This window comes from Protopterus annectens, chromosome 1.part2 (genome assembly GCF_019279795.1).
Source record: "Protopterus annectens isolate FY-2018-M chromosome 1.part2, PAN1.0, whole genome shotgun sequence".
Taxonomy (NCBI): domain Eukaryota; kingdom Metazoa; phylum Chordata; order Ceratodontiformes; family Protopteridae; genus Protopterus; species Protopterus annectens.
In genome coordinates, this window is record NC_056727.1 from 443410139 (window position 1) to 443430431 (window position 20293).

At 39.4% G+C, this 20293-nt stretch overlaps 1 protein-coding gene across 1 annotated transcript in view; it reads right to left on the reverse strand.

The window, feature by feature from the left end:
- Positions 1-20293, reverse strand: part of SNX5 (sorting nexin 5) — a 1365310-nt gene that overhangs the window by 545345 nt on the left and 799672 nt on the right. The window contains 1 exon segment of the mRNA XM_044056982.1: positions 16657-16780. Within this exon segment, the coding sequence (XP_043912917.1) occupies positions 16657-16780 (124 nt within the window).

The window sequence follows — 20293 nt, forward strand, 5'->3', positions numbered from 1 at the left end:
AGAGACTGTTAATAAAGCACGTGACTCTGGCCAAATTGTTTCCACCTTACTACTTGACCTCTCTAAAGCCTTCGATACTATCTCACACAGCCTACTCTTAACTAAACTTTCACAACTTGTTCTCTAGCTATTTATCAAACAGATTCCAAGCTGTAAAATGGAAAACCATTCTTGGTCCCCTTCTTTTCAATATATTTATAAATGATTTAATCCATTCCATTCTCTAACATCATCCAATATGCAGATGATTCTACCATTATCTGCTCAGATACATCTCCTCTATACTCCAAAAGCTTTCTCAATTACTGAACATTGGATGAAAATAAACCACCTAGCTCTCAATGCCTCCAAAACTAAACTTATGGTATTTAAAACTACCCCTTCGATATGAACACATTCTCTATTACTAGCGAGAATAACTCATCCTTGGAACTGGTGACTGAAACCAAATTACTTGGTGTCCAAATTGACAACCAGTTTAACTTCAACTCCCATCTACAACTAAATATCAAAACCCATCAAAAACTAAAAATCAATTCCTCACATGTCTAAAATTACTCTCTCCTCATCTTTTCTTATCCCTCCCTCTCTATGGAGCTCCTTTGCTAACAAATCTACAGTCCTCTCTAAAAACAACTTTCTTCATGCTATAACAAAATGGTCACAGGTCCTCCACCCACCACTGCACCTCTCTCCAAAAACTAAACTGGCTTGAGTTACCTAATCAACTCAACTACACTCAATTAACTTTAGCCCACAAGCTCATTCTTAACCCATCTCTCTGTCCCTCCCTGTCCTCCACCTTCAGGATGCACCTACCTAATAGGGCTTTAAGATCTAACAATCAAAACCTATTAGAAGTACACAAACCAACTCGTCCTCCAGGCAAAAACTTACTATCCTTTAACCTAGCTGAACTCACTTCCACCATCAATTCGCACTACTCTCAATCATAACATGTTTAAAAAATCTCTTCATAAGTATCTAAGCTCCCAATGGGAATGCTCTTGCTCCCACCCCTCATAAAAAGCCAAATGGAATGCTCTTGCTCCCACCCCTCATAAAAATATGGTATTTACATCTCCCTTCACACTCATGTGACCTGATTGTACCTTATAAGCTTTTGTCCTTACAAAATAACCACTCTGTATGGGTAAAGCAACATCACTCTTCTCTAAATAGTATTGTTTGAATTCCTAAAGTTTGAATTTATTTTTAAATATTTTGAGTATTGTTTGTTTGTTTCCTGAAGTTTCAACTCATACGTCTGTATCTTGTACTATTGTATTTATCATGACACTGTTTGTACCTACTTTGTTATTGCTTTTTTGGAGCTTTTCTCCCCAGGACTCCATTGAAAACGGGTTCTTTTGACCCAATGGACTATCCTGGTAAACCAACTGCAAATAAATAAATAAATAAATAAATAAATTAGTTTGTGGTCGGATCTAACCAGGGAGGAGTTGACTATTGGTGTAGAGCAACAGTCGCTGTAAGTATTTTTATACCCCAAGCAGACTCCAAAGAATTTTTCCTCATGTAGATTAGAAATGCTGGCAGTGTGATGGAGACGAAAGAGGTTAACTGAAAATATATGTTTTTGGTGTGTTATTAGTTGGCAGACTTCAAAAATTCCCTATAGAGTAAGTGCTCTGTCAGAAATATTGAGTGAGCAAATGGATGCAATCAAGGAAATTATTTTTTGAGCTAGAATACAGGCTACGACTTGCCTAGATGTAGTGAGGTCTTAAGTTTAATTCTGGCTGCCACCAAAAAATACTGGATTGATATATTTCATACATAATGTTTGTAACTGGGTACATGTTAAAAAGGGTTTGTTTTCTTTTATATACATGTTTGTTTACCTATGTTTTAAGTGATAATTCAATAAAGGTGTTAAAATAAAAAAATTATATAATCAGATTTGTTACAAGAAAGGCGATATATAAAGTAAAATTTAAAAATGCTTCACTGTGGTTGAATGATGCATTAGAGTAGAAAAAACCCTTCTCAATGTTATCTGATACAGAATACACCTAAATGTTACCAAAGTAAATATATCTGTGGTAGGAGCACTCCTGCCGACTACCTATGTGGGGGGCAAGACGAGCTGTCTTGCACAGTGAACCCACACACACTAACTATCCCAATGCTTTGATCTCAGCCAGTTGTGTTCCAGTAGTTACAACCAGATTAACCAGTCCAAGATCACATGCAATGAAATTGAAAAGACAGCAAGATACCATCAACATAAAACAAGGCACCATTCTCCTCCTCTCCCCTTAAGTGAGCTCTGCTAAGGATGAAAAATTAAATATAAATGCTAGGAATGGCAAACACAAGTAAAAATAACACGGGGAGAGAAAAAAAACAAAAGAAACAAAGATATATCTCCTATTAGCAACCTCACTGGTGTAGGCAAAGGCATCTAATATGTGATTCAACCAGTAACACAAAAAAAACCCAGCAAAAGAAGGATAGAGATCAGAGTGAGTCTGTATGGGGGAAGGTGAAAGATACTGCTGTGCTTCACCTTTAAAAAAAGGCACAATTTGCGTCTATCACATCCCAGGCAAAAAAAAATATGCAACAAGTATTCAAGGGATGTGTTCAACTTTCAGCTTGGAGGAAAAAAGGGTCCCAGTAGGACAAGATTAAAGTTCTTAAGCAGTCAAAAAATTAAAATTGCATTCACTATTGCTCACTCTTGAGGAAATGGTGTGTGCATGTGTGGAGTTCACAGTTGAAAGCAACTATTACGATAGATAGCAAAATATTGCATACCTAAGCATAAAACATTAAAATATTCATGTTTTAAAGGTAAAGAAATTCTACTTAACAGATGCATAGCCAAGAAAAAGTAAAAATGTAGTTTTCCCATATAAAAGAGAAATGCTATTAAACAGATGTTGGCACGAAGACAAAACGACAGCCTTATGAAATATGCAAACCATAAAAAACAAGTACTGAAGACTTCAAATAATCCAACAATGATGAAAAGAAAGAAAACTGAGCTCAGAACTGCATGCCATAATTCCAGCCACAGAAAAACTCAGTTAAGTGAAATCAGACTTATGCATACTCTCCATTATGGAAAACAAAACTAGCTACAGACAACATTGTGGTATAGAGAGATCGTGCTCAGACTACAACTCAGGTGAATTGGCTTTGATTTCAGAACTTTATCCATTAGGAATCATGGGGGGGTTGAGCAACATAGCATTTTTTTGCTAGCTCACCTAATCCAGGAAGGAGGTGTGGGGTTAACAGCTAAACTGGTAGCAGTTCTTGTTGAAGACCAATTACTTTATTCCACAGGTGTGTACAAATTGAGCAGAACAGTGGGTAGGCTATTCAAAACAGCTCTATGCAGTTGTTAAGATGATGGTGCCATAGAGTCACTGATCTCCCAGCAAACTTCCACTAGGTGTTTACACTAGGCATTTACCTATAAGTGGGACCTTGATCCAAAGGGATGAGCTGGACAGAAGAGGGAGTAAGTGTAGTATTTGACTGAGGAAGCTGTGGTCAGAGTCATAAATACACAAATAAAAAAATCTACCTACAAAATTAATCAAGCTTCCAGTGCTGTTTCCTCCCCCTGCACAACTTCAGTTTCCCCCAAGGATGTAGTATTTTGTACTTATAACCCACAAGTAATAAAAGGGTGAAGAATGAGCAGGTAACAACAAAAACAGAGTACATTAGAAAAGAAGGTAAAATAAAGCACAGGTGTTCATAGGTTGGTACTGGGCTACCAAGCCCTAGGGCCTGTACAAGCCTAGCCATAATAATTTAGCAAATATATTTGTCCCACCTTCAGTAGATCAAAGAATAAGTATGGACATACTTTGCTCTTTTATGTTGCTTTTTCAGTCCGTCTAAAAGTATACCAGATTCTAGATTACAGTACCATTGTAAATGCAGATCACTGTAGCAGGTTGATGAGATCCAATGTATTTAAGCAACACTGCTTTGAACATTCCCATTTACAGACTGCATTAAATGGAATCTTATTTTTGGTGGCAATGGATAAGCAAATTTTCATATTAAGGACCACTACAGAGGGCATGAGTACATTTCTTAAATTCACAAGATTTGAAGGAAAAAAGGATAACAGCTGAAGCACATGTAGCACATGTAACAAAATGAAACCTTTGACTAAAGCTCTTTACAGAATTGGTGCCACAAGGTAATAAAAATCTGCATGAAATGAAAAATGAAGCATAATAGTAGAAAATGGGGTACTGAAAGGCCTGTGAACTCTCACATATAAATGTGAAACTTGAATTATAAAGTGATGCTCCAAATACCATCAAGTCAAAAGTACAACCACAAAATGGGTAGTACTAATGATGTTCCAACCCTAGCAGTCAGCCTGTAGGGGATACTGCACAACATGGTGAAAATGCTTTATATATCAGCTAGAGCGTCTTCTGTGTGGAAGCATACGTGAATGGGTCGTGCCTTCGTTGAAGGTTGTGCGTCAGGGCTGGTAACCCGGTACGTAAAAATTCACTACCAATCATTCGTGGACTGGAGTTCCGCTGTGGCGACCCCTAACCGGGAAAAGCCGAAAGACAAACATATATATATATATATATATATATATATATATATATATATATATATATAATTTTTTTTTTATATTTTGTTTGCAAAAGATTTATTTTTTTCATTTTTACTTAGGAGTAGTGTACTAGACAATTCCTGAATGTTCTCTCTCTCTTTCCCCATGATGTAATCCTCAAACTGATCTCTGTTTTTACCCAGCTACATAAATGACATTTGCCAACTACCCACTTAATCCAACACAGAGACAAAAGGGAAACTTATCCCTAATATTCAATGTACACAAGGCAAAGAACTCATCCTGAAAGGGCAACAGCCCAACATAGGACACACACGTCAACACAGACGACACCTATGGGCAATTTAGAAGGTAGCCAATTAACCTAAGTCAAATCTTTGGGAGGAAACCCAAACACCTAGCAAATATGTAGATAAGGCACTCAAACCAATAACCAAACAACAAAATCTAGCACTGAAAGTGAGCAATGCTAACTGCTGTGCCAATGCACCACTCTACTGTGAAAACCAAACATGCAAGTAGGACAGCAGGAAAGATGTCATCATTACACGTGTAGTATGTGTTGATTAAGCTGTATGAAAGAAGTTGAAAGAAGTTGAAATGACATTCAGATATAATGCAGATGAGTGCATGTATTAAATGCTTTTTTAGAATATCCGAAAGTAAAAAAGACTTCTGAGCAAAGTTTTACATGCAACATAGCTGGCAACAGCAAAGTCACATTTTGAGGTCAAATACCCAGTGCTGAAGGCTCTGGCGTTACATCTAGTGCTTCTCAGGGATCTGCCTGCTACCAATGAGCATGTGGTCAGATGTTCCATCACCTTACTTAGACTGAACAATATTTCTATGTTAATTTTGGGAAGGAAAGAGAGAAACGAAAAAAAAAATTGGCACACTAAATCATACACAATCAATGGAGCACTACCAGTGGATGCCAGCAGCAAAACCTGCATTTTTTTCATTTTTGTTTTTAAATATGGCCACTTCTTTACTATTTCCATTCTAAAAACATTATCTGATGTGTGTATTTTGTTTTGCTTTTTAAATTCCTCCTGGTGCTTCCTGTTTATATTAATCTCAAAAACAGAATCTCTGCCCACCATTCATAAGTGCACAAATATTTTAATTCACAATATATAGAGCTCAAAGCTCTAAAGTGTGTAGTCAGTTACCACTGCTCAGACTCTTGCAGAGTACGCCGTTATTCTTCCTTTGCTCAAAGTGGTATACTGGTTAAAGTGGTGCCACACAGTTCCATTACAACTATGTTAAGGCTCGACTCTGCCAGCGTCACATTCCAACCTGCTGCCTCAAATGAATGAAAGGCAGGAATTTAAAACCAGGTCACGCATCTTTACAAAACTTGTTCTAACATGCTAAAAGGTAGGATGTCAGCACAGTATAGAAATAAATGCACAAGAAAAAAAAAAAAAAAAAAAAAAAAGAGTAAGGCCAACCATTCTTATCTGGACATAACACAGATTTGGTGAGTTGTACCTTTAACAATTATAAATGCCTGAAATTTACTAATAGGGGGCCTACCACTGGCAGGAAGAAAAATACAATTAAAAGTACCAAGGTCCATATTAAGATGCATTTTCTGAAGTACAAAATGCTGCACAGTTTTGCTTAAATTTCTCCTTTTTAAGTTCATTCCCTGAGCTGTTGTCAGTGGAGTCTCCTAAGCAAGTTCAGCTACCATATTGAAGACATTGGTGCTGGACAGTTTATACAAAATCAAAAGAAAAACCTAAGACTGTACAATTTATGTTTAGTATGACATGGATAAAAGATCAAAGATCAAATGCAGCCCAACAGTGGCAATACATTTATGAAGTGCTGTATATTCAACTACTCTTTATTTGGCAATAGCAAATTACAGAACTAGTTAACATAAGGAAGCAGCCTGGCAATTATCAGAGAGAGCAGCAACAAAACTGACTTTAATATGGCAGGTTGTCATCATTAGCAGACCAGAGTTCCGCTGTGGCGACCTCTAACTGAGAAAAGCCGAAAGACAAACAACAACATGGTGTGAAACATACACACACACATGATTTCCAAATTACATTTCCAGTGCTAAAATGATTATGTGATACAGCATGACATGTTGATATCAGAAAATTAAAAAAATAAAAGAATGCATATACAGGTCATGAGAAGCATATCAACATGAAATGGCAATATGCCAGAAATGCTGGTGTGGATTGTGTGTGTGTGTGTGTGTGTGGGGGGGGGGGGGGGGGGGCTGCAGATGAATTACAGTTTGGGATACTGCTAATTTCAGAGGTTTTTGTTTTTTTTTACTCAGATTTCCATTTCTTTGTATAAAACACTACAACTTTACTTTTTCCTGCATGTAAAATGACAAATGTCCCACCACTGAGAAATAAATTTCATTTGAAATGTTTTGTATATGCATGACAGCCTAACAGACAGATTTCAGAACTAGCTATAAAGGCAGACAGAAAAAAATGGTCTTCTCCCTTGTTAAAATAGTTGAATGCATCTTGTTTCATGACACAAAATGTGCTGTTCTTATCCTGGTATGTGGTTTGAAACTGAATCACATGTCAAATGCTGTTTCTGAGGCAGTCTTGCTGGCACTTGACATCAAATGCAAGGGAAGCAGAGTGAACACATTCCATTCAGTGTGTGCTCCAGAGGAAGAAAGCATTCTTGGCTGGAAATTTAATGCGGCAAGGTCAGTAACTAAAAGGTGGAGATTTGTTTTTCTAACCACTTTTGTGAAGTGATCTGTTAGCATATCATGAGAGGTTATGTTACAAGAAAGAGAAAGAAGAAAACTACTTTTATTCTGTTTCATACAAAGAATACTCAGGCTCAGTAAAAATGTAATACAATCCAACTGCATAGAAACCAATATATAAAACTTCAATAAAAGTTTCTCGTGTCCTTCCAGGGGATTCAATATCTGTCAGCATGGGAGGACAGGGTTAACAAATCATGTTGCTTTGCAAAGGATGATCTGCACTTGTCTCCACTAGGCTTCCAATACTGGCTAAAACTGTATCCACCCCTTAGAGCCTTTTTAGGCAATGACAAACTGACAAACCTACTGACATAGCAAATAAATCCTAAAGAAACCTAAAGGTGTTACTATTCAGTGCTAGAAGCCTAAAGAAGAAATTCCACATCCTACAAGTTCTCTTCATTCTGGATACAGATATCTGTGGAGTTACTGAGATAAGGTTTAAATCCACAGAATGTACTCCAGCAGTGCAAGGCTTCAGTGCTTTCACCAAATTTAGACCAGCAGCTGCATAGACAGGGACAAAAGGTGGGCAAGTCTCAATTTATATTAGCAACAAGTAAGTTGGTTAAGCAGGATGATGCCCTGGAATTTACACATGTGCAAATCATCATATACAAAGTCCCATACCATATCCTAGCAAGTTACAGGTCACCCCTCTATGCCCCTAGAATCCCATAACTCATTCCTAGGCCTACTGGAGACTCTCACTTTTAAACAAAATAGCCTATTCATGGGAAACTAACTACCCCTCTATAGATTGGGAAATGTACCTGCCTCACGCTTGCAGGCACAATGATGCCTGGACTTTATTAACATTAATACTCTTGACCAGATAGTGTTTACGCCCACCAGAAGTTCAAACATATGGGCCCTGGTACTCACTAAAATGGAACACTGCTACAAACCCCACCCCCGTCCCCCCAGTGTCATGTCCTCACTGGTGAGGATGGACCACAAAGTTGCATCTTTTGAAATAAAAATCAACTCTGTAACCCCAGCAAGCCATGTAACAGAACTCTTTCAAAGCAAAATACATCATATTAAACAATAGTTTGTCCAAATTCAATGCCCCCCCCCCCCCAACCCTAAGTTCACAGCAAACCATTCAGAATTGTTCAGAGACACTGTACAACCAAGTAAGTATCTGTATAGAGGCTGTTGTACCAAATCACAATGGTGGAATGATATCCTTAATAGAGTATAAAAAAAAAAGTCATGGCTAAGATTGGAAGAGCTACTCCCATAATGATACAAGCTCTCCAAACTAAACAGGAAACTAAGAGAACTAATTAAGACCATCAAGGCCAATTACAAGGTCAAAATAGCCTCACAGGCTAAAAGACAACCACAAGTCCTTCTACAGCTAAATCTGAAAGCTCAACAGCAGCACATATCAGAATGCCAAATTGGTGGTCAATGGTGCCACCTTCACTGAGCACAGCGACATAACGTATTTGCTGGCTGACAAACTTATCAAACTTCACCCTCCACACCCCCACCTCACCCTACGAAAATACCATCTAGTATAACCCCCACCAACTACTACCAGGGAGCAGGTCCTGGTGGTGATTGCCAAGGCCAAAAACACAGCCTCATTTGGCTCAGACTATATCCCTTGATGCCTCCTAAATATCTTGAAACCTGATCTATCAGGACCACTTGAGTCTCTTTTCAACTAGAGCCTTAAATACGGTTTTGTACCATTAGAATAGAGGACTGCGACTGTTATCCCATTTCACAAGGGTGTACCATCAACGGACCCCAGAAACTATTAATATGCAAAGCCATGGAACGCATTATCATGGAAATGATCAAAGACATAAGTAACCTTCAAAACACTGGACCAAATTCAGTTTGGTTTGGTCAACGGAAGGTCATGCCTACGAACCCTGTTGACATCTTTGAGAAGGTCACCAAGGCAATGGATGAAGGGAAAATGGTGCATACTGCCTACCTGGGCCTTGCTAAGGCATTCATTACCATACCTCACTTGGGTACAGCTGACAAACTTACTGAACTGGGCATAAACCCCTATATAATTTGTTGGGCTGCCAGATGGCTCACAGTCAGAACCCAGGAAGTCAGGATTGGTGACACCACCTCACTAGAGACCATTCACCAGCAGTTTACATCAGGGCAACGTGCTGGGACCACTCCTATTTGGCATCTATTTTTCAGAAGTGAAGGCTAATGTCAAGGGCCTTTGGTTGACCAAGTTCACAGATGACTGCAAATTGGGAGCTATCATAGATTCCCCCGATAACACAAACATGTTACAAGAAATTCTAACACAGAAAAATTACTGGTGCTAAAGTCACAGAATAAAACTCTATGCTAAGAAATGCATTATAGTGCCTTTTGGGAAAAATGCCACCCAACCTAATTATTCCATTAACACACCCCGAAGAGTTAAACAGGTAGTCAAGGATGTGGGAACATATGTAAACAGTAATCTGGCCTTTAACCAACATGTGGTCATGGTAGTAAGAAAATCATTCTATATCACCCAACTTATTATTAATGGCATGGCATCCAAGTCCATGGAAGTCACAGTCCATGGAAGTCACAGTATGACTTTGTTCAGCCCTCATCAGACCCATCACAGAGTATAATGCCCTCTTTGGCATGTACCTGATGAGACACATGACAGTTGGAATGAACAAAGTTATCGTACCAGGAGAATCCAAGGTATAAACATATATTCCTATATAGATTGCCTTAAAGCACTATCAGTATACTTGGTCTCCTACAGGTTACTGTGAGATGATCTCTGGCATAAAAGGCATCCTGAAATCCAGTTCTGATGGGCCTTTTGCAAATCTGCAAAATGAATAGCATAAGAACCAGTAACTCCAAGGATTTAAATAAGACATGTTAGTGAGACAGATGTGTATCTCAGAGGATCGCCATGTTCTGTAACAGGTTCCTCCATCCATGTGAAGCAGAGTACACCCCTAACCCTAGTTAAGTATAACCCTTATCAATGGATGAGAAACTGGTAAGTCACCCCAGATCTGGCCCCCATTTCTCTGATAGACACAGACAGTAATACCCAAACTAAAACACCCCCACATAACCTTTAGAAACATGATACACAGGGACACAAATGGATTGGGTTGCACTGCTAGGCTTATAAAGGCCCTGGTGGTAGTTAGCTTAGCACATACCTATGAAACTAAACGTTTTCTGTAAATACTGAATGATATGCACACCACAACAGTATGTTTGTGTATAGTAACTCTGCTTCTGTTATGGATTAATAAAAAGGACCATTACCCTTTAACTCCCCACTTGTCTCAAATAATATAAAAAAAAAGTTATTCACAACAGAAACTAGTGTAACCAAATGTTCCTCAATTGTTGTCCAGTGGTGCAAAGTTTTAATTCCCTCAGCCTCCACTGCCTACCTGTGTGATTCTGAGCAAGCCACTTAACCAGACACCGCTCCCGGGCAGAGTCGGAAAAAGTCCATGGAGATCAGGGCTCTACCCTGGAAAACAAATACTTAACAGCAATAAAAAACATCATATAATTAAACACTTACTGGATATTCTTCTTAATACTGTATTTATGCATTTAGCATAATACTTCAAATGCATATTGGATTGTTCTTGGTGTGAATGGTTACATTTATAAAGACAAATTCAAAAAGGACAAACAAAAACATGAAAAACGAAATGCACCACCCCATAAACACCCTTCAATGCCAATGATACTGAACACTAAGGGCATGCAAATGGAAAACCTGAGAAAATGTGGGTTTCTGGGGCTTTTTGTATTTCTCTGTAACCAATCCCACACATTCATGATGTATGTACATGTGCCTACATGCAAGTACACATACGCATGTGTGTGTATTCATATATGTATGTGTTTAGACTTATCTGGTTATATGATATCATATCCAAAAGCAGAAGAATAATTTAAAAGATTGTTTGTACTGCATGCACTGAATTTTTCTCCTGGGCCTCCACTGAAAAGAGGCCTTTGTGCCTAGCTGGACTGCCCTAGTCAGCAAAAGTAAAATAAAATGGTCATGAATTGTGGAAGGGGTTAAACCACATCAACTCTCATTGGCAGCATCATCTCCTGAGTTTAAAAAATTAACTTTGAGGTCACAGCAATTAAGGGAAAGGAGTTTAATCTCCCTTCAAAAATGTTGACAAGATGTCATAGTTTCATGCACACATATTCATGTATATGCAGCAATTACCTTAGCAACTTTGGTAAGAATGTGTCACATCACCATGTAAACTGAAATTCTACAAAATCATCACAGTTAGAGTCAACAAGTAAATACAAAACAGGTTTACATCACGTCTTTTCAGAGCCAGATCATGGTCAAATGATGCCCTAGGCAGTGTAATGGACTAGGCCACCCCTGGTCATACTAGCAACCCACCACTTGGCTGTCAACCCCATTTACCATAACACACTGTTCAAACTTTCAAGCATACATATATTTTCTTGTTTACTTTTACAATGATCATCATGATTTGTATTAAATTATAAACTTATATCAAATTTTAAAGCAAAAACACTGACAGCCATTTGCTAAAGAAAACAAAATATTCCCAATGAAAATAGACAATGTAAGAAAGAGTAACCTTCTCCTCCTTTGAAACTCATGTTTATTGAAAATGCACATAGCAATCTATTAAACTAAGACTTGTTGGGATTCACAAACATCATAGAATAGCTCTAATTAGCTTCCATGAGAATGCTGCAAGAATTCAAAAGAAATGTATCCAATGCATTTGTTAACTGCTTGGGACAAACATGTGAATGACCCTTTTCAAGAGTAGTCAAGGAGCACTGTATGTGACTCTGACCAAGTCCCTTCAAAGGAAGGCTGAGGGAACCAAATTCTGCACTACAAGAAGCAGGTCATTAACAGCTCACAGCCTTAATCATCTGCACAGAGTACCAGAAACATGGTTCATAGTTGCAGCACAAGTGCATTTCTCACCCAATGCTAGCAAAAACAAATTAAATTAAAATGTATTCATAGTAAAAAAATAAACTCTAAACTTATTTAATCCGGTCTAGCTTACTCACAGCCAAAATAAACACAGTCAACAGAACAATGAAACCAGGGATAATACTCAAAGAACATGGATAAACTCATGATGCTCCCATTTACAAAGTACAGTTGTGTACACTTACCATAAATGTAGATGTTTGAGTGTACGTTTTTTGGAAGATCTGCTGTCGGATGGCTTACTGAAGCCATATTGGAGTTAGACTGTAAGCAAAAATATCTAGCTACAATAAGGGCCAGACGATGGATAGTTCTGGCGTTGAACAAAGCACAGAAGCGACAGCGGGGGACATCGTGGTCTGAGCCTGAGCAAGTGATGCAGTAAGAATGAAAGTCTCGGTGTGGTATTTGCTTTCCACAGGCAAGACAATTGTTAACTTGTTCTGACATCGGTCAGTGCAAGAAAAACGTATCCCCAATGGGGTACTTAGCTTTAGAAGACTTCAGCTTCAAGTTCCGTAGACGAAACTCAGGTACCGGCCGACTGGCACTCATGCGAACTGCTTCTGCTTCAGGCTCCACGGCAAGAAAGACTGATGTAATTGGGTTGGTTGCCTTACTTTATACTAATGACGACCTGATGTCAGTCCTCAAGCGACAGCAACCGATGCAGAAATAGTAAGTCTCTGATATTCGGGCCAGCCAAGGGCTACCCCGGCAGGGATAACCCAAATATGACGACTGCAACAGTGAAACACGAAGATCATCAACCAATTCTTTCCTTTATACCATAACTATTTTGGGATGCAGGAATCAAGTGTTTAATATATGTTCTTATTACTGAGCATACTGTCAAATGAGCAAATACAAATCTTGGAAAAAAAGTCAAATTTATTTTTTGTAGGGGGCAAGCTCCCCTGTATTCCCAAACACATTATATATACCAACTCAGACTGCACAACAGTGGGCTAAGGGTAAATTCCCACCCTTGATCTCACACAAAGCAACCAAAAGGCTTAAAAAAACAAGTGTGTAATAGCCTTTGCTCTTACATACACACAACAGCATATACATATATTGATACACATGCACACACACACGCACACGAGCACGCATGCCACACGCATGCACGTACACACAGCACAAATTGACTTGTACAGCTGTCTAGGGCCTGGTGCTGGCCTGGGGGCCAAGCCACACACATTTAAAAAAAAAATGTATGAATGTCCCAAGCTGATTTTCTGCTGCTCCACATCACACAAACTGATTACTGTTCTGTTGCCCAGTGTGCAAGCCAATGACAGAGACTGAGCTAGTACTCATACAGATGTCCGGGAATTAGTGCAGGATATGAAACAGATGGGAGATGAGCAATTTTTGTAACAGCATTGAACAGAGAGTGTCTAACTGAAAAACAAATGGGAGATCAAACGGAGCACAGATCACAGCTACTGAGAGGTACCAGTTTTTATTTCTACTGCTGCTGAGAGGTACAAATTTGTAGCAATGCAAATTCTGATTTAGATGGGTGTGCATGTGTTTTGGAAACATCTGCAAACAGTTGTACCTGACACTAGGCAAGTCAAGATGTTTTCACAATATTATTCTGCCATATTTATTTTAATTTGTTTGCATTTGTTATTCAACTGCATTCTTCAAAACAATCCACAATATTATTGTGCCTTTTATTTATTTTTTATTTGTTACTCAAGTGTCAGAAACATTGGTTAAGTGATTTTCTCAGTTACACAGCAGGCAAACAGAGGTAGAAAGACTCAAACCCTGTACTCTGGACTATAGGAAGTAACTTAAGAGCTTAGATCCATAAACCTCTGCACTAAGCTGTCAGACCTTCCTCAACTTCTTCATTGTTTGACAAATCACAGAAGATTACAATCAGTCAATGATGCCAGTCATAGTTCATATTCAGAAAAAGCACGTCAATGCAGCAACTATTCTATTTATTTTTATGTGAATTTGAGTTGTCTGGCATTTAAGGTTCTGAACCACTAAACTACTTGCTGCAGTAAATTATAGGGTTTAAATTCTTCCACCTTTATCTGCCTACTGTGCGACTTTGAGCAAGTCACTCAGACAGTGTTCCTGTCTTGCATCAAGTGTTTTTTCTGGTTAACTAATAAACGGATATTTAAAATTTGGCCCTTTGAAGGCCTTCCCCCTCTCCTTTCCATTATATTTGGTTTTGTCCAGAATTCTTGAGCAAAAATGTTGAGAAGTATTTTGGCCTGTTCCTTGTAAATTTTGTGCTTTATGCAAATTGTGTGCTGCTGCAGTCATTAAATAAAGCAAGTAGGTGAATCTTTCAGGAAATGCTTACTAATGCAAAACTTGTTATTCTAGCAACTTTCTAAGGATATCAGCAGCACACTTGGCTTTGGTGCTGAAAAATCAGAAGGTTGTGGGTTGTATTCCCATACCAGGTAATGGATTAATTTCCAATGTCAATATTTCAGTGCAGCTGTGGGGGGGGGGGGTTGCTGCATTCGTAGTGTGCTGTCCTTCATATAAGAAGATAAACTATGGCTCCATCTGTCTTAGGTGGTTGCAGCACAAGTGACTGTAAAAGGTCCCACAGCACTTATCAAAAAGGGTATGGGAAGTGCCTTGGCCACATTTCTCTTAATTAGTATGAATATCACTTCCAATCTTCCCTGAAGAGAGGCATTTGGCCTAGTGGTAATAACCTGGTCAAAGTATAAAAAAATAAATACAAGAAATATTTAAACTCTATTCCTGATTTTTTCATCTGTCCCAGATTCATGAGCTACGAATCTCAGAATGCAGGGGAAGAGAGTTTAAAAGGTTGCACTGTATGGTTTTGACAGCAGGGAGCAAAAATACACTTGATCTTGAACAGATGCCCAAGGTGTACAATCATAAAAGTGGCTGTAATTGATTATTCTGTGTTTGTACATACAGTGGGCATAGTTTTCATCTATTCTTAACTGTCAGCAGTATATTTATTACTTCGCTGTGAGTAAACTGGACATGATGACTACAAATTTAATGTTAATATTTTGACTATGTTTCAAACATCTTTTATTGCAGGCATATGGGTGTGAAATGCACTTTGTTGAGCTACAACTGTTTGTCTGGTACTTAGTGCAGATGAGCAATGCTCCGAGCTGTTAAAAAGCTGTTTCTGTAGTGCAGGATTTGATTCCCTCAGACTTGGTTTGTCTGCTGTACAACTCCCGGACTGTCCTTGAAAAGGGGCACTTGCATCCAATGGGCTGTCCAAAGCTATTGGCAAATGCATTGCACATTTGTCTCTTGAATTCCCGCATCCCTTACATAGCCAATAATTACTGCTTCTCTATACGTTGAATGACTATTAATCTCAGCACATCTCTTGTACTTTAATGGTTTGCCAGACGCATTTCAGTGAATGTAAGTTTCAAGGAAAGAGTTGCTCATGTGAAGTTTCCAATGCAGGAGTATTTTGTTCAGCAAAATGACCATTAGTGTTTCTGCTATAAAATTTGAAATAAAAGTTTTAAATTAAATCCAAATCTCTGTCCTCATTATAAAAGAGGAGAAAATAATATACATACTCACAGGTTTAAACACTGTTTATGGGCATTGGGGAGAGATGGCAAAGTAATGGGACACCAGCACAGAAGGGGGGCTGGTCCTTTACCCTGTCCAGTGTCACATTTGCCCATAAGCGGCCTCTGATTACATGTACAATTTGCATGAAGGCAGAGGTTACAATATTAGGTTGAAGTACAATGGGCTAAAATGCTGTTATAGTATATCAACATTCTGAAAGGGAACATATCCTGCTGCAACAGATCCCACTACATCTGTAGCAGCAGAGGTTAAATCTGGTTTATTCTCTCTCAAACCCATGTCTACACTACACATTTTACATTATGCAGTAATAAGCTGCCACAAGAAAACTTGGTGGGTGTTAAGAAAATTAAATTCCTGACATGGACCAAAAGTAAGGTGAACCAAAGAGGTGGAGAAAAGAAATTATACAAGAGACATCATCTGGGTACTTACTGTAATTCATTTACATTATTAAAAAAGTGGCGCCAAGAATATGGCAGAATTGGTTACCTCACACTTCTGTTAGCTGTACTCAATGTAGTACATAAGTGATGAATGGTATGTACAGAAACTTGTGCATACTGTCAATTGCATTCATCTTTGTTTTTCTCTTTCCTAAGGAGAGGCCCAACAAGCAAGATAAAAACTGCAGTGACTTTTTTTCACAGTAAAACTAAGACATGCTACTAATATTCACATCCTGTTCCAGAAATAAGAAAAGTGTCTTACATCCTGGTCATATTCCAAGAAAATTTGGAAGTTGCGATTCTTGTTGAGGATAGGATGGGAAGCAAGCCGCTGAAGAAATACTTCATGCATTGCCACAGTTTTCTTAAAAACGGCCAGATACTCCCTGAAAATAAGAAAAAATAATCAGTTAAAATTCAATGGTTTTATTCAGAAAACACACTCCAGAACTTGATTAACAGTTCGCCCTAGGGTTTTCTTCACTAAAAAGTACAGTTTTGTACCTACCATAAATGTAGATGTTCGAGTGTTCACACTGCTGCAGTCATCACTGTTGGGTTATCCTGCCATCAGGCGGTCCCCGCAGTCGGCCCGAGTTCCAAAGTCTTGGTCCAGCATCGGTTGCTGTCGCTTCTTCCCTGACGTCAGTGCGCCAGGGGTATATAAGATGCATCCGATGCCATTTTCTTCAGTTTTTCTTGCCCCAGATGTCAGGTGCCCCCAATAGGTAGGCAATACATATTTCTATATAAAAATATACATATAAAAATAAAACAAAATCTTCAGTCACAAGCAAATACACCACAAAGGTTCTATAGGATAGAAAGGAATAGATAAGTCCAGCTAGTTCAGAGGGGATGGAGGGAGGGTAACCTGGACTGCAGCAGTGTGAACACTAACATCTACATTTATGGTAGGTACAAAACTGTACTATGTTCATCATGTTACACTGCTGCAGTCATCACTGTTGGGTTGAATCCCAAAGCTAAGGATGGGTGGTGGAACTAAACAGGGCTTGGAGAGGCTAGTAGGCCCTGCAGAACTACAGTGGCAAAGCCAGTTCTGGTTTTAGAGTATAGAGGTAAGTGATAGTGCTTGGTGAAGGTGTGCACTGAACTCCAAGTGGCAGCCTCCAAAACATCCTTGGTTGGTACCCCTCTGAGGAAGGCTGTTGATGTAGCTGTAGCCCTGGTGGAATGGGGCCTGATGTTACCAGGCACAGATTTCCCATGGTGTGTGTAGCAGATACGGATACAATGTCCTATCCATTTTGAAATGGTCTGTTTTGAGATGGCTTTTCCTTGAGATCCTGCAGCATAGGATACAAAGAGCTGGTCAGATTTTCTGAAAGCCTTAGTTTTATCAAAGTAGTAACGTAATTGCCTGTGAATGTCCAAAGAGTGCAGGAGCCTTTCCCCTTTGTTCTGGGGGTTTGGATAAAAGGTGGGCAAATGAATGGTTTGGTTTGGGGCCACACTGGATACCACCTTTGGCATAAAAGGGTTAGTTCGTAAAGAGACTCTGTCTTGATGAAAAATGATGAAAGGCTCCACTGCCATTAGGGCCTGTAGTTCTGAGACTCATGCTGAAGTTATTGCTAGCAGCAGGGCAGTTTTCCATGATAGGATCTGTAGATCAGCAGTGAAAACTGGTTCAAAGGGCGGAAGTATTAGCTTTTCCAGAACAAATTTGAGATCCCAAGTTGGTGTTGGTGCTCTCTGGGGCAGTCTTATGCTCTTAGCCCCTCTGAGGAACTGTCTTAGTAATGGATGTGAAAATATAGGAGGATCCATTGTATTGAGCTGAAATCGCTGAGGCATGGATCATAATAGATGAGAAGGAAAGTCCTTTGTGCAACATCTCAGTTAAATATTGAAGAATCTGAGGAATATTTAGGACTAGGGGATTTAGGCCTTTAGCCTGGTTCCAGGTGCAGAATCTTTTCCATTTGTCTGAATAGACTTTCCTGGTGCTAGGCCTTCTGGCTTCCAGAATGACGTCCATCACAGCTTTAGAGAGAAGTGTTGACTGGTTATTTAGGCAATTTGCCATGCAGCCAGATTTAAAGTCTTGAGCTGGCTGTGTAGAATCTGATTGTTTTGCTGAGTGAGCAGGTGAGGAATTGTAGGCAAAATCCATGGTGGGCCTTGAGCCATGTTCCTTAGTATTGGATACCAGTGTTGGCGTGACCAGTCTGGAGCAATGAGTATCATTTGTGGCCTCTCTAATCTGGCTTTCAGCAGCACCTTTGCCAGAAGAGGCAGTGGAGGAAAGGCATACACTGTCAATGTTTTCCAACCGAATGAGAGGGCGTCCACTTTCCAAGCTAGTGTGTGGTATGTCCTTGTGCAGAATTTCCGTAGTTGGTAGTTTTGGGGGGAAGCAAACAGATCTATGTCTGGGCTCCCCATTTTGAGTTATCATTGCGAATACTTGTGGATCTAGTTTCCACTCGTGAGGATCTGTGATGTTTCTGCTTAGATCTGCCAGTGTGTTTTCTTTCCTGGCAGGAATTGTGCTTGCAGTTGAACTTGGTAGGGCAGTGCTGTGTTCCACAAGGTCATTGCTCGTCTCTATAGGGATAGGAGTGTGTGCCCCCTTGCTTGTTTATGCACCACATCACTGTGGTATTGTCCGTCTTTATTAGGAGTTGTCCTGGATGTAGGAGGTCCTTGAAAGCTGTTAGGGCATTTTGTACAGCTAGCATCTCTTTTTGATTGATATGTAGATGCCTTTGGTTTGCAGGCCATTTGCCCTGAATACACTGTCCTGCCATGTCTGCTCCCCAGGCATAATCCGATGCATCTGTTGCTATAGTTTGCCTGGCTGTGGGTAAGGTGAAAGGCTGACCCTTGTTGAGGTGACATGCCTGAGCCCACCATAGAAACTCCTGTTGAAGGCAGGGAATGAGTGGAATTATAGTTTCCAAGCTGTGGCTGTGTTGAGACCATATGCTTTTCAGATACCGTTGTAATTTCCTCATATGCAGTATTGCAAATGGCATTAGTAGTATGCAAGATGCCATGAATCCCAAGGCCTGCAGAATTTTTCTTGCAGGGAGTTGGGTCTTTGTTGCCATCATTTTGAAGTACTGAGTCAGATGTCTTTGCTTGTCTGGCGTTTGGTAAGCCATCTGGGCCATTGTACTTAAGCTGGCACCCAGGAATATTATGTCTTGTGAGGGCACTAGTTTTGACTTCTTTTCGTTTAGCAGGGGTGTCCAACCTTTGTCTTGCCGGGGCCGTATTGAGTGAACAGAAATTGTCTCGGGGCCGCATATAAAATATATCATATAGTTAACTCTTTCGCTGCCACAGGAGACCAAAGTCGACCTCCTGGCTGTACTGTAGGTGAATTTGAACAATTAATAAATGTAATAAATGCCTAATATTTGCCGTAAAATTCTAATTCTCATTCTGATTTTAATTCTCTAATCTAACAGTTAACTCTAACATCTTAGTTAATATATAGATTTTTTTTTTACAAATAAACAGATATTCACTACAGCACTAGCATTTCTCACTGGGAAAACCACTCCAGTAGTCCACCTACTACAGTGTCTACATTAGTAGTCCTACAATACTATAATCCACAAAAATAAGCCAACAAATTTGCAATAAAGTAAAGAATTCACATTACTGACTTGATAAAACAATTCTGAATAAGCTACAAGAGGGTCTCACCCAAACAAATGACTGGTGTCAGAAACATTGCCTCAAGCTAAATGCCAAAAATGCACAATCATCCTTTGAGGAGAGTGATGTCCCCACAAATTATCACATTAATAAAAATGTTGTAAACACGCAATCAATCGTGAGGTGCTTGGGCACCCAGGTTGATAGAAACCTGACTTTTGACCACCAGGTTGCCTCCATTGTGGAAAGCTTTTACATGGCCC